Source organism: Brachionichthys hirsutus, chromosome 1, assembly GCF_040956055.1.
Source record: "Brachionichthys hirsutus isolate HB-005 chromosome 1, CSIRO-AGI_Bhir_v1, whole genome shotgun sequence".
Classification (NCBI taxonomy): Eukaryota; Metazoa; Chordata; class Actinopteri; order Lophiiformes; family Brachionichthyidae; genus Brachionichthys; species Brachionichthys hirsutus.
The window spans coordinates 8,445,889-8,460,714 of record NC_090897.1 but is presented as its reverse complement, the minus strand read 5'-3'; the positions used below and the strand labels follow the sequence as shown (position 1 = coordinate 8,460,714).

At 41.2% G+C, this 14,826-nt stretch overlaps 2 protein-coding genes across 2 annotated transcripts; one reads left to right on the top strand and one right to left on the bottom strand.

Annotated features, from left to right (window-relative positions):
* Positions 1 to 473: 473 nt before the first annotated feature.
* chrna3 (cholinergic receptor, nicotinic, alpha 3) lies at positions 474 to 5,040 on the top strand. The gene is made up of 6 exons (XM_068760632.1): positions 474 to 534; positions 916 to 1,055; positions 2,377 to 2,421; positions 3,423 to 3,532; positions 3,622 to 4,819; positions 4,912 to 5,040. The coding sequence occupies exons 1-6, from the start codon at positions 474 to 476 to the stop codon at positions 5,038 to 5,040; spliced, it is 1,683 nt and encodes a 560-aa protein (XP_068616733.1).
* A 3,502-nt stretch (positions 5,041 to 8,542) lies between these two features.
* chrna5 (cholinergic receptor, nicotinic, alpha 5) lies at positions 8,543 to 14,161 on the bottom strand. Its single transcript, XM_068760644.1, has 7 exons — positions 14,089 to 14,161; positions 11,316 to 11,467; positions 11,150 to 11,194; positions 10,032 to 10,141; positions 9,737 to 9,914; positions 8,965 to 9,651; positions 8,543 to 8,698 (listed from the first exon to the last, which is right to left on the bottom strand). The coding sequence occupies exons 1-7, from the start codon at positions 14,159 to 14,161 to the stop codon at positions 8,543 to 8,545; spliced, it is 1,401 nt and encodes a 466-aa protein (XP_068616745.1).
* Positions 14,162 to 14,826: the final 665 nt, after the last annotated feature.

Genomic DNA, 14,826 nt, shown 5'->3' with positions numbered 1-14,826 from the left:
ATCCCATCACGCTTACTTCATAGCTCATTGAAAATAAATGAGGTTTTGTAATCTCTAAAAGGGCAGTTTTTCATATGGTTCCATTGCAGTTTTCTAGTTAAGACAATTATTTGTAGACTGTGCTAATAAGCAGCCACACAAAGCTAAAGGAATCATCTTTAGGGGGCTTCTCCCACGATAGCTGTGATCTTTTCATTCCTTGACTTGTGTTTTTATTGATTTGTGTGAGTAGGTCGAGGCTACTATCACCTATCTATCTATTTATAGATGTATTTATGTACTTATTTTTGTTAAATGATTTCTTTATTTGTCTTTGGAGCGTGCCTCTCAGTATCGCTCTCCCTCTCCCTCTCTGCTCCCTTTCCCTCGCTGCATACGTGTTTTCTCTCTCTCCACTTTCTCCTCCCGTTTGCTCCACGGAGAGCTGCTGCATCTGACCCGGGATTCATTTGGAACTCCTCATTTGAAACAGGATGAAAGCCAATTATGGTCTCGTTTTGCCCACTTGTTCTTTTCTTCTATATCTTCTCGCAGGTGAGTGGGCTATTAGATCCAGTAGTTTATCAGCCTATAACACGTTGGTCTCTGTACCTCTTTTGCAGCATTTTGAGGCGTAGACTCACATCCAAATCCTCATAGAAAATATTTGGGACATTTAGGTAATGCTCACCAATGTCAGGATTTTATTTAGGGTTGGACCGAATATAAATGGAAATAGAAACTCTGTAAATAATTATATATTTATGGAAACATTCTAAGTCGGACCAAATGGATAAATTGAAGTTAACACTATATAGGACTTTAAAAATTGACATGGACTGTCCCTTGATTTTATAAGGCCTAACACACAATTAATCACCTTATTATGCTGTTGTATAACCAGCTAAAACTCTGACCTTTTCTGCACTTCCTCAGGAAGCTCCTGTTCTAATGGAGAGCACAAGCTGTTCTCTGTGATATTCTCAAACTACAACCAATACATACGACCGGTGGAAAATGTGACCGACCCAGTCATTGTGCAGTTTGAGGTGTCTATGTCACAGCTCGTCAAAGTGGTAAGTAGCCTAAACCGAAGGCGTTTTTATTGTATCAGTGGAGATTGCTTTAGTTCATGGGCTTCTGTTCGATGAGCAGTAGTGGCCTGAAAGAAAGAAAAAAAAGATCAAATGTGGAGGGCTGTGCACGAGAAGAAGAAAACAATGTTTTAAAGAAGAGGCCATCTGAGACATCTGGGATACGTCCAGCCAGGGTAGTCCATAGTTAATCAGCCTGAGGAGGGACTGAGACGAGAAGGCAATGTGTTGCTCCGAGGCTAGATGGGAAGTGTCACCTTTCTGAGTACTGCCTCATCACGGCCACTTAGACTGAGCGTCCTGTCTGGATTTAATGCTTTGTTAAAGCTTCTTGCCTGATCCCAAACAGACGGATCTCACGTCACAGGACTCAAACGGGTCTAAGCAGATGTTGCCAATTAAGCTAAAAGGCTGAATTCACAAAATGGGCAGTTTTAAATGTATTGTCTGTGTCACTCCCTCCGCTTGTGTTGATTTGACAGGAGAAGATGCACTAAATGGACACATTATAAGCAACTATTTGATTTTAGAAATTGTTATTGTCTGGTGACGGTATAGAGTAGAAAACTGCCTTTACAGGTGATATATAGCTATAATTACATTGAATCGGGGGGGGGGGGGATTAATTAATTGCAAGATCTGGCCAAATGGTTTGGACTGATGATAGTGAAAACCTGTTTGGATTAAGGGATGACAGAAAGTCAAATGTTATTCTCCCTTAACTAAATAGATGCACCAGAATACTAAGCTGATGGATGACTATTATTTCTTCCTCACACAAATACAACTGGTATCGATCAGCTGACACCAATTACAGTCAGACTTTATGAGCTAATTTAGACCAGCAATACCTCACTGGCGGAGCTGGCTCAGTCCTCATCCCACGATTAGACGTCATATTGTGGGTATTCTTCATAAGAAATAATGATGCTTCAGCATGGAACTAAATTGTGCTGCAATCGTTTCGTCTTTCTAGTTTAGCATGCAGTTTCAAGGCTGTAGTCTCATTGTTCTTCTCATCCAAGTCTGAAGGCATGAAGGCATAGTTGCACGGCTGGTACAATGTATGATAGCAAATTTAAATAAACACATAAATATTATGGTTGTGCTGCTGTTCATTTATTTTCTTCCATGCTTACCATCCATATGTTGAATCTAAATGTTCTCATTGTGCAGACGGCACATTACCAATCCTCAGCGGTGAATTTTATAATTACTTGTTACAGTCTGCATTCTGGGTTTTAACTTTAAAATGTCCATATTGAAATATGAATGTCTTGATTCTTACTTTCTCTATTCTCAGGATGAACTCAATCAGATAATGGAGACAAATTTGTGGCTCAGACATGTAAGTCTTTGGTGCATGACTGAGTGTCCAAATGGACCTGGAGCTGCGACTGCATGGATCCACGGTCACATGTGATTTATTTGGAACTGACAGGAGTGAATTTAATACTCAATATTATAAAAAAAATCCATGCATTGTTTTTTTAAATAAATGTTACAGTAATTTAACAATGATCTGGAATTCAATACCTTGCTAGTCCCCACACTTCTCATTGACAGTCTCTAATAGGAACATCTGCCACAAGGGGAACCTTAAAAATCACAGAAGTTTAACCTCTATCAATTGTCTTTGCCATACATAGCAAGGCCACAACAAAGAAGCAGTGTCCCAACATGCTGTATGGTGTGATGGTTTGTCATTTACTTAGTCCCACATGGTGCCTCTGCTAACACAATGGTGAGAGCAGTGAGCCGGTTTGAATCAGATACGACAGAGCAGGTCTCCAGGTCCCATGTTTCAAACACTGAGCGCAAAATCATCTGTGCTGGACTCATGTTCACATTAAAGGCTTAAGCTGTAAATGCTTGTTGGTGCTGATGTTCAAAGCACCGTTCCACTTATTTCATCATCAAATATTATTTTATTTTCTCTCACAATGGGATAGTGTATGTTTCCCTTTTTTTCCTTAATGTTAGCTTTACAGTTGTTGCTTTATGACTATCAAAAGCAACACTGGCAGTTCTCATTAGCAATGAACACAATGGCCAAAATGCCCATGAAATGCACTGCACATGATTGTGTCAGTTCTGTTTGCATGATACAGTTAAAGGTGACAAATTCATAGTTTTTATGAGGTTTCAAAATTGCATAAAAAAACAGCCTACATTTTGATTGCAAAGTACAATTTTCAGTTTTGTTATTTGTAATTTGTGTATTCTAAAGGTCGAAGGGTGTTCATAAACACCTTCTGATTCTGATTCTGACTTTCAGGTGTTCATTCATAGTTTAGATTGATTTTAGCTATATTTATGATGTACCTTAACACCGGTTTTGGCTATCAGATCTGGAATGACTACAAACTCAGATGGAATCCAAAAGATTTTGGAGGTGTTGAATTTATCCGAGTGCCATCCAATAGGATATGGAAGCCAGACATTGTGCTGTACAACAAGTGAGTGTACCAAGAAATGAAAACCTGTTGTAGCATTCATTGATTGCTGGGTGTATCTCTATGAAATGATTCTCTTTACTTCTCCATAGTGCAGTCGGAGATTTCCAGGTTGATGACAAAACAAAAGCTCTGCTTCGTTACAATGGTGATGTCACCTGGATTCCTCCAGCCATATTCAAGAGCTCCTGCAAGATTGACGTCACTTACTTCCCTTTTGACTACCAAAACTGCACTATGAAGTTTGGTTCCTGGACATACGACAAGGCCAAGATTGACTTGGTGCTCATTGGCTCAACCATCAACTTTAAGGACTTCTGGGAGACTGGAGAGTGGATGATCATTGACGCCCCAGGTTACAAACATGACATTAAGTACAACTGCTGTGAGGAAATCTACACAGACATCACATACTCTCTGTACATTCGCCGGCTACCACTCTTCTACACAGTCAACATGATCATCCCCTGCCTCCTCATATCCTTCCTCACGGTGCTTGTCTTCTACCTGCCATCTGATTGTGGCGAAAAAGTCACTCTATGCATTTCAGTCTTGCTGTCTTTAACTGTCTTTCTCCTTGTTATAACAGAGACCATCCCCTCCACTTCACTAGTAATCCCCTTGATAGGCGAGTACCTCCTCTTCACCATGGTCTTCGTCACCCTCTCTATCGTCATCACTGTATTTGTGTTAAACGTACACTACCGTACACCAAAGACTCACAACATGCCCTACTGGGTGCGAACGGTGTTCCTGGGCCTGTTACCCAAGGTAATGTTCATGACCAGGCCAGAGAGGGACCCTGAGCAGGTGGCGGTTGCCAGCAATGTTCAAACCATGAATTCCAGAACCTGTGCAATCCATTCGTCAACTTCTTTACAGAAACAGAACAAACCTCAGGCCCTGGCCCCCAGTGTGGTGTCCTGCCTGACAAACCGCCAACGCCTTTTAAACAATACAGAGCTCTCCAACCGCAATAATAAAAGAGAAGGTCCAGCCAAAGGTTCAGGCTCGGGATTCTTGTACTGTGAGGGGTGCCTCAATTGCTGCTGGCACCAGCGATCTAGCAAACTCCCTGCAGGAGTTGGAGGCAGTGGAGGACTAGGCAGCCTGGGGGCACTGGTTGGAGGCAGTGCTTCAGGGGTGGGGGGGAGCAGTCATTGCTCTAGCGCTGAGTCTCTAGATGGTGGTGTAATTCCCCTGTTTCCTCTGTCCCCTGAGGTCAGAGAGGCCATTGAGAGTGTCAAATACATAGCAGAGAACATGAGACTACAGAATGAAGCAAAGGAGGTAAGTTCCTAGCGGCCTCTAAATCTGTATTGAAAAATTTACTTTCAAGAAACCTATGGCTATCTCTGTATTAAACATTTTCTCTGTCACAGGTTCAGGATGACTGGAAGTACGTTGCCATGGTTATCGATAGGATATTCCTGTGGGTTTTTGTCCTTGTGTGTATCCTGGGAACAGCTGGACTCTTCCTCCAGCCTCTATTACTGGGGGAGGACATTTGAATCAATATTACAGAATGTTGAATTGTGCAGCATTCATCACAAATAAGTGTGAATATTATAAATACTTACTGTTGGATGAGTTCCGTTCAACAAATACTGAGGTTACCTATTTAAGCATAAAATATGCAAACAAAATCTTCATCAAAATTCTTACATTCATTCAATTTCTGTAATATGTTATTCTGTGTGGGGTCACTGAGGCCTGGAGTCTATGACTTTGCGTGGGAGATGGGGCACACCCTGGACAAGTCACCAGTTAATCACATGGTGATATAGAAAGTCCTACAACCAGTCTTAGCAGTCATTTTAGAGTTATAGTTCACCAACATTGCATATTTTGGTGGTGGAGGGAGCCGGAGGGGAGAACATTTAAACAATACACAGAAAAATCCCAGGTCCTCCAGTCGATGTTGAATCCGGGACCTTGTTGTTGTGAGGCAGTGTCAGCACCCTCTGGACCACTATGTCCCTTCTTGAATAAATAATAGCGATTAAATTGATTGAAGCAACTTATTCTACATTAACCAAGTATGTACTTCCATACATTCACAGACCCAACCTTTAAATTACTACAAGTCTCAGTATTTGAAATTTTTGTGCTATTCAAAGAACATTTCAAATATTTTATCTTTAAAATATAAATAGGTTTGAGTTCCGTTCCAAAAATATGTATTTATGAAGATAACTCAACAGATCTGATCATTCAATATGGATTTCAGTTTTTCTGAGAGCCATGTCAGGATGTTGATTGTATTCTAAGAGTGACATCATGTGGTGAGTCTTTGCGACTACAATAGATAATGTGGCTGGATGACAGTTACAATACAGTATATGATTATGTCATATTCTCTGTTGTTTCATAACCCCATTCAAAGCATGTTATGAAATGTTATACTGACACCTTTTGCCATTAGTATATATAGAAAGATAAATATTTAATTGGCACTTCAGCATTTACAATGACCTCAAAGTCTGTGGTGTGCAAAGACAATAATGTGAACAAATAAACATTTTGGTTGTGTTTTAAATATTTCTACGATGGGAGATGTTTATTACTTAATTATTGTTCCACCTCCACCGTGCCTCATCGGGGTGAACTCCGCTTTTTGGATCACAATCAATACAGGGAGCAAGTCATTAAGACCTTAGCGGATTTTTCACTTTTCTTCATCTAACCATTTTTACAAAATACAATGAACTGCTCTTTACCACATTGATTCTCAATAGTACAATTCTGACACCACTGGCCTGATGCCCACATACACAGTACTTAAAAACACACAGCTATGTTTCATTTTTTGCCCCTTAAATGTAATGACTGATGAAATACTTCAAACACTGTTACATAGAAACTTCCAAAATGTCCACGCCAACTGGTTGCATGGTAGAAACATGCATGCAGTGGAGGACAGATTAGAATTGAGACTGGTAAACTGAAAGGGTCAAGCCTATGAGACTCACTCTGTGTGAATACTTGAGTGAGTTAGTACATTCTGCATGAAGTCTATCAGTGTTGTCACTGATTCTTAATTTACAATGAACAGCCAGAGCAGATGGTGAGCTAAGCGATAAGAGGAAAATCTAGCCCATATTAATTGAATGCAGGCAGGAAAGCAGCAGATAGACAGACACTGCATTAGCTCTCTGTCACATCTGATAGGAAGCACCAGGATGATGAATTAAATTATAGCCCACTCAGAACTTCATGTCATGCGTTGTTGATTTGCAGGAGAGCAGATCTCTCAGACATACAGTGTGTGTTAAACCAAATGACAGATGTTCTGCAAACAATGTTTAAATGCTCTATGCATGCCACAATCATTAAAAGATATACAAGACGTTTTTATATAATGACAACAATGAAACATATTGATCAGGAGGACATCATGTAATTTCAAATTTGGATTTCCATGTCGCAAAGCTGCAAACTTTAGCCACTCCCCTCCACCCCAATGAGACACATGCTGTGTTTTTTATGCTGTTTCTATGGCAATGGCCAACATGTCCCAATGCCAATTTGACTAAACTGTGACCTACTAATGTAGCTAATATCTAAACACGAGCTCAGGACAAAAGAGGGGCGTGGTAATTTATTTAATCTTCCTATTGTAAATTTGGTGAATACAGGTATATTTATTCCAAGAAGCACATTGCTTTATTTTACACTCTGAGAGTAACACCTAGTTCTTCTGAGAAAATAAATTTCAAATGTTAGCTCATATTAAAATAAAATTGATTTAGTCTTTGATTTGATTAAAATCAACACCCAGTCTTTATTCGACATTCAAGAATAATCTAACATGTAGGAAAAAATACAATCAACCAACTTGTTGCTATGTAATAAAATCAGTCAGGTTTTTTTTGGCTCAAATTCAACAGCTCATGAGACATACAGACATGCAGTTAGCATTTTGGTGTTAATTTTAACATAATTGTTTGTTACCTTTTCTACAAAATGAGACATGAAGACAAAACAGGGGGAAAATGAAGGATATGGAAAACTACTGAAACAAAACAGTAGTGAATGAGTTTTCAGAAATACATCTCTTATCCCTTTAGTCTTCTTAGTCATCATTTGTTTTGCTGTTAATAAATTGTGTCTTTTCATTTGCAGTCTTTGTGATACAGCTAGAACTGGACCTGGAATGCTGACATGGATCCAGTATGATATAAAAACAGTCTAGCACAATATATATCGTCTATCTACACTAATCCAAGAGCACGGATTGTCTCACAGGCCTCATAACAAATGCAGGATTTGTCCTCAGGCTAAAAGCAAGAGGCACTTCAAGTCCTGACAAAAGATGTCTTCGTCTCCTTCCTACAGTTAGAAAAACACAAAAGAGTGAAAGTAATAAAATATGTGTGTCTCCAAAAAAGGGTGTGCCTGAACACCGTGCACTCTGATCACAGATAGATTGTAAATCTCAAATGTAAATGTGTATGAGAGAATCTGGACTTTGAATCACATCACACAGAGTTATAAATAGTATCATCAAGACCTGATAAGACGAATGACATTATATGTGAGGGTGATATGAGGAAAAACAGTATTTGAGATACAGAGGTTTGGCAGGCAGACTAGAGTTAAGGAAAATGAGACTGAACTTACAACTGCTCATCAATTTGCATAAAAATACAAACTTTGTATTCATAACTCTACTCCTGACCTGTATAGATAAGTGATTTTATATCTCTATTCATCTCCACTCTATGCTACCAACAGGTTTGTATGTGGGTAAAATAAACGCATTATCTGTTGATGTGTGATTAACTGGGTGAAAATGCCCTTCCTTATCACACATACTACATTTAATTGATCTTTCCACTCAGAAAAACAGAATGCAAAATTTCTGTCAAAACAAAAGCAGCCCATGTCTCTGTGATATACCCCAAAAATACGGAGGAAAATCAGAGAAGGACTGGTGTGCCAGTAGGTTAAATTTAATATAAGAATAATGGTTAATGTGCTTTGTCTTCATTTGTAGGTGAGGCCCTGTTGTTAGAGGGTACTTTCATGGATAGGGACAATGATGCTGGCCCACTTGTAAATGACAGGGATGAAAAGGAGAGCAGAGCCCAGGAGCGACACCAAGAGGAAAGCCCAAAGAAATATTCGATCCAGAACCTGGGCTACAAACTTCCAGTCTTGTACCACCTGAAACAAAAAGACACAAATGTCTATATAAATAGTAGCAACATGTGAAGACTTGAGTTTCTTATCATCTATGTGCTGAGTAAGGACATTCAATATTTCATCTTCTATGATTTATTGCAGCTTTTGTTATGTTTTAAGAAAAGGATGTGGGATTATTCATCAGTGCTCCAGGGTTTTGCAGTGGCAACGGTTCTCAAAACTGGATAATTTCTCCACTTTAATTACGATAAATTAATACAGAATTAGAAAAACACTGTCATAGTTACCTCTCTGACCTCATTTTCTTTAACCACATGCATGGTAATGTAGCGAATAGAATCCAAAGCTGCTTGTAGGCTTTGCTTGGTGTAGAGGGGAGGTGTCAGTTCAGGACCCGGGTCCTTCATCGCACCCAGTCCTCCCACTCCGGCCACCCCGGCCGTAGCATAACGGTCCGCATGGCTGCGCATGCACAGCAGCTTCGGTAGCCAATGCAAGAAAATCCTTCTCACCCAGGGTGCCATGCCATGATGTGTAGAAGAGGACCTGTGGTGGATATTAATGGCAAAGACGGTGATGACGATGGAAAGAGTCACAAACATCATGGTGAAGACCAGGTACTCCCCAATGAGAGGGATGGTCTTCGAAGAGGAGGGGATGATCTCCTCAATGACCAGGAGGAAGACTGTGAGCGACACCAGGACTGAGGTGCAGAGAGAGATCTTCTCTCCACAGTTGGAGGGCAGATAGAAAACAAGGACTGTGAGGAAGGACAGGCCAATGCAGGGAATGATGAGGAAGAGGGTGTAGAAAAGAGGCAGCCTGCGAATGATGAAGAAATAGCTGATGGTGGGATAGGAAGAGCTTTCGTCTGTCCTCAGACCACGGCTGCCTGTGGCCTTCACTATCTCCCATTCGCCGTTGTCAAAATAGTCCTGTTTGTCCACGTGGAAGTCCTCGAGGATTATGTTGACCTGATGAATACAGAGTGAAATCTCACATTTGTGGTCAGAACTGGCAAAAGGTTATTGTGCATGCACTGTGGAGGTAGAGACTCACTTGGGACCCATCATATGTCCAGGAGCCAAACTTCATTGAACAGTTCTGGAGGTCAAAAGGGAAGAATGTTACATCAATGGTGCAGGCTGACTTGTAATTGGCTGGCGGCGTCCATAATATGGTTCCATCATACTTGACAACAGCCTTAGTGATCGTACCCTCGAAGCGTCCATCAGAACTGTTGAAATAATGACCATTGATTAGTTTAAATATTGCATGAAAGCACTTATTAAGTTACAGTGCTGTCGGTCGTATGGCCAGAATGACCCCATGAATTCCATAAAAGGACACACACTTATCGTACAGTACGATGTCAGGGAGCCAGAGCCTGTCAGAAGGGACTCGAATAACTGTGATGCCCAGAAAGTCATCAGGGTTCCATCTGAGTTTCATGTCAATCCATTCCTTCACACAGGAAATAAATGAATAAAAACTACAATTAATGGAAAATGCTTGATATTTTAGTGCTTATTTGCACGATTATTGATTACAGATAGCCAGGCTGTTTGGTGAAAGAATCTGCCCCAACAGTTCCTCTGAAGCGCACCAATTGATATATCTCACTTGGGTTTTTCCCTGCCCCAAAAAATAACACAAGCTAAAAAACACAAATTGCAGATTTATGGGGGATTGTGAGTGTCAAATTAAACAATATAGCGTGTATTGATTAATGAACTTCTGAAGGCTCAGTAGGCTGATTGTGTTGCCTCTGGACAAACTCGACGAGTTCCCTGATTATGTCTGTCCTAAACTGCACAATATCTTCACAGGAATAAAAGTTTAAACCAGAATAAGTATAAATAAGCATTTCCTTTTAATTGGTCTGCTATGTACGGTATATATTTGTCAAACATGTACATACAAATACATCAAAATTCATTCTTAAATTATTACAAATCTATTTCAATGACCTGGACATGCTATACAAGCTGACTAATTCATCCTGGAATAATCAGTTCTCATTATTATAATGACGAAAAGGCTGGCTGCCAAATGAAAGAGGAAGGATGCAATTGTCAGCTGACATTCTTTCCACTTTGCAATGACTTTCATGATAGAAGGGGGTATCCTTACTGAGAAGGATGCCCTCCTGGCTCTTGTTTTACATGATACAATCCATCATTGTGAAAGGGCACAAGTGACCTGAATGGCAAAGATGGTATGTGGTAATATTTCACAATATTTATGAGCGACAGGAAAACCTAACACTATGGGGGAGGCAGCTTGTGGAGAAAGGTGCATTGGCACAGGACCGAAAGAACTCATATAGATCAGATTGAAGAGGCGTGGATAGTCTACCAGGTTTGGTAAATCCAAAGTTGTTTCAGTGTATTTTCATGGTCATAATTAAATAGCCAACAGCCATATCATAATACCACGTAACAAGGTGTGGTGTTGCGCGGCTCTACTTGCCTGTTTCATCCACACATTGGTTGTCATCAGTTGATTTTTCTCATCCTAGAATGGATAAACAACATATTTTAAAAGGATCTGAGAATATTTTTTTTTTTATAGAGCCTTTTTCTATCCTGCCTCAGAGATATACTTTTGCAAATGGCCAGCGCTTTTCTGTGCTCACCACATCAACCAGTTGGGAAATGGCCAGTCCAAATGTCACAAGGATCGTATGGTTTAAGTGTTCCACTGGCCGAACCCATTTCTGATAGTTTCCAAAGAGGTGCTTGATCAGTTGGTCTTCTGCTTTTGCATAGGAGGAGAGTTTCGGAAGACCTGAAATTTATTCAAAGACAACCAATGTAAATAGAAAAACTAGACGTCAAAAGTCTTTTCCAAGACAAGTCAGTTTTCACCATGAAAATTTTCACCTGACAGAATCAGCACAGTTTCAGTTATCAATTTAATCATAATGACAAATCTATCAGAATTTGTTGTCTGTTATGGGAGTGTCATCATGTAAGTTTTGCTTGAGCACAACTCATGAAATTCGAAGCAGATCTCGTCTAACTCCACTTATGGTCAAATTTGCATACTATATAAATGTTCCAGCTTTTTTCATCTTTTAAAGAGGCCGACTGGTTAAACGGCGTGAATATTTCTTAGCGACGTACTAATGTTCACAAGTCATTGACCATTCAATATGATAAATTGGTATCAACTGCTTCACAGAGACTAAATGCTAATCCTAAAACAATGTATGCTTCCAACTCTCATCCAGTTTCTTGCATTTTCAAGCCTCCATTGCCTTCAGAAAATATTTCTAAAAATAAACAGAGTTGTTTTCTATCTGTAGATTAATGAAAGACTATACCAAATTCTAAGTACTGTAGTAATGGCATTATCTTCATGTACAAGTTCAATGTCAGTAAAACTATTTCCATTTGTTATGTTTGTATTTTCTCCCCTTGTAGTATTTTATGCCTCCATGCCCTTCCTTTCTGTGTTGCATTACTTCCTGTGTTCTGTGTCTGACCTCTTTCCCTCTCGTTGTCACACCTGCTCTGATTAGCACACCTGCTCCTCATTCCCTTCGTCACCCGGCCTTCTTATCTCCCTCTGTCTGCAGTCCTCTGCCAGTTTGTTGAACCTCACAGTTATGCTCCAGCCTTTTTTCTCACGCCATAGCCATAGCCATAGCCATAGCCTCTGAATCTTTTGCCTAAAGGTTTGGCTACCTTTTCTGTTTTCTGTGTACCAAACCCTTTCTGTTGCTCGACCGTCAGTCTGTGCCTCCGCATTTTGAATCCATACCATCTGTTCAGCGTTCTTGACACCGTCACATTCAAACTGGTGCAGGGCTCGATTATAATCTATACAGGGCTGTGGTAAATGGCTTTTTCACATGCTGTTAGCCGAACCTCCTGCAGCTCAATGTGGCAAAGACAAATGAACTGGTGGTGGACCTCAGGAGGACCCCATCCAGTGGGGTCAACGTGGACTCAGTGGAGGACTATAAATATCTGGGAGTCCGCATTGACAATAAACTGGACTGGGCTTGGAACACAGACGCCCTTTGTAAGAAAGGCCAGAACTGCCTCCATTTCCTATGATGTTGCGGCTGTTCTATGAGTCTGGTCCATCCTGTTTGCTGTGGTGTGCTGGGGCAGCAGACTGAGGGTCTCTGGTCCATCCTGTTTGCTGTGGTGTGCTGGGGCAGCAGACTGAGGGTCTCTGGTCCATCCTGTTTGCTGTGGTGTGCTGGGGCAGCAGACTGAGGGTCTCTAGTCCATCCTGTTTGCTGTGGTGTGCTGGGGCAGCAGACTTGGGATCGCAGATGCAAAGAGACTCAACAAAGTCCCCTGCAAAGCAGGTGTGGGTGAATCTGGACTCCTTGGAGACAGTGATGGAGAGAAGGATGCTTCAGAAATTGAGAAGCACCCTCGACAACCCCCCCATCAGCTCCTGGTACAACAAAGGAGCACTCGTCCAGTGAGACTGAGACCACCCCCCTCAAAGACTGAACAACATAGGTCTTTTCTTCCTGTGGCAATTAAATTATACAATTTTTTTTTTATCCGTTAATGCACTATGTGCATACTGTTAATGTAGTAATTCTGTGTTGAGTGGAGCACTGTTGCTGATAAAATGTCCCTCTGGGATTATTAAAGTATTCTGATAAATATTGATTACATTTTGAATTACATACAATTTCATTACTCTTGCCCTTTAAATCGTGCACCAACAAGGTTGTTCACTTGGTTTATTGCTGTAGAATTGAGACTAGAAATCTTCCACAAAATCTATGGTGTCACCCTCTCAGTGTGCGCGGATCAATAAAGACAAGGCTGCAACACCAAAAAAAATCAATGACTGGGTGATAAGCAAATGAATTATCTTAGCCCCTTCCCCACCATCACCAGCAAGTCTCCGATAAGTGATAGTTCCTGATTAATGGATCATATGGGATTATGCTAATAAACAGAAATAATGTACGTGGTCGATTACACCTCATCGTAAAATGGATATTTAATGTTAACTCATTCCTGCATTTTAAAGGAGACGCTTGTCACTGTCTCCTGCTGTCTGCAGCGAGGAGCATGACAACGATCCATGTAAATGAAGCATGGGATACACAAAACTGTGCAGTGATTTGAAAGCTCCCCATCGGAATCGTTGTAATCGATCTGACATGACTTGAACACAACAGAACCAGCCTGCTTTTCCTGGACTGGTGCATTATGGATACTGCGTTATGTATGTGGCATAAACTCGCATTAATAATACATCTCAATAAATCAGAAGATGAGCTCCAACTTCTAACTTCTTTTAAATGTGTAAATATGTGTCTAAATCTACACATCACACTGCAGTTTGTCTTTGATAATGTTGTCACAGGGCTATCACGCTCCACCTTGGTAATTTGATGAGGCTCTCCCACCCTTTAGAACACTTACGCAGTGAGCAGCACAGCAATGGCAGCAGCAGCAGTGCCAGTGAGGTGGCTGGCCCTCCTGCACTCGGCATCATATCAGCGGAGGCACTGGATCAACCCAGCTGGTCCCGCTGGCATGACAGAGCTGCAGAACAACAAATGTCAAGATCCAGAAGCCTTCGTGTGTGCAAACAATAGAAACATCTGAGCGCTGGGAGCACGGCTTTTATCTTGATTTAAGGGTTCAATTCCCAAATCAAAACCGATCAGCGATTTAATTTACCAGGCTGTGTGAAGACATATTTAAAATGTGATTTGTATCAAACAACAAACTGCATTAACTAACTACAATCCAAGAACTCGCACTCCTCCTCTCACTGTGCTAGCCTGCCCCCCCCCCCCCCCCCCCCCCCAGGAACAACACGCTTGACCGGGTGTATACGAACCGCAAGGACAGCTACAGGGCTACCCCACGTCCCCACCTCGGCCTCTCTGATCACATCTCCATCATGCTGGTCCCTTCCTATCGTCCTGTGTGCAGGTCCACTCGCCCAACACAGAAATCCACCACTGTGTGGCCCGGTGATGCTGCCTCCAAGCTGCAGGACTGCTTCGAGCGGACTGAATGGCAGATCTTCAGGGAAGCGGCAACTTATGCTGGAGACGTGGACCTGGAGGAGTACACATCATCTGTCCTGGGCTTCATCAGCAAATGCGTTGAGGATGTGACCACCACCAGAACAGTCACTATTCACCCCAA

Bases quoted from the DNA above. Each gene is read 5' to 3' on its own strand.
- chrna3 (XM_068760632.1), top strand. From the start codon at position 474: ATGAAAGCCAATTATGGTCTCGTTTTGCCCACTTGTTCTTTTCTTCTA. The intron at 535-915 runs GTGAGTGGGCTA...GCACTTCCTCAG, and splicing joins TCTTCTATATCTTCTCGCAG to GAAGCTCCTGTTCTAATGGA. The intron at 4,820-4,911 runs GTAAGTTCCTAG...TCTCTGTCACAG, and splicing joins TACAGAATGAAGCAAAGGAG to GTTCAGGATGACTGGAAGTA.
- chrna5 (XM_068760644.1), bottom strand. From the start codon at position 14,161: ATGATGCCGAGTGCAGGAGGGCCAGCCACCTCACTGGCACTGCTGCTG. The intron at 9,652-9,736 runs GTGAGTCTCTAC...TGTATTCATCAG, and splicing joins GGACATATGATGGGTCCCAA to GTCAACATAATCCTCGAGGA. The intron at 8,699-8,964 runs GTAACTATGACA...TTTTTGTTTCAG, and splicing joins AAGAAAATGAGGTCAGAGAG to GTGGTACAAGACTGGAAGTT.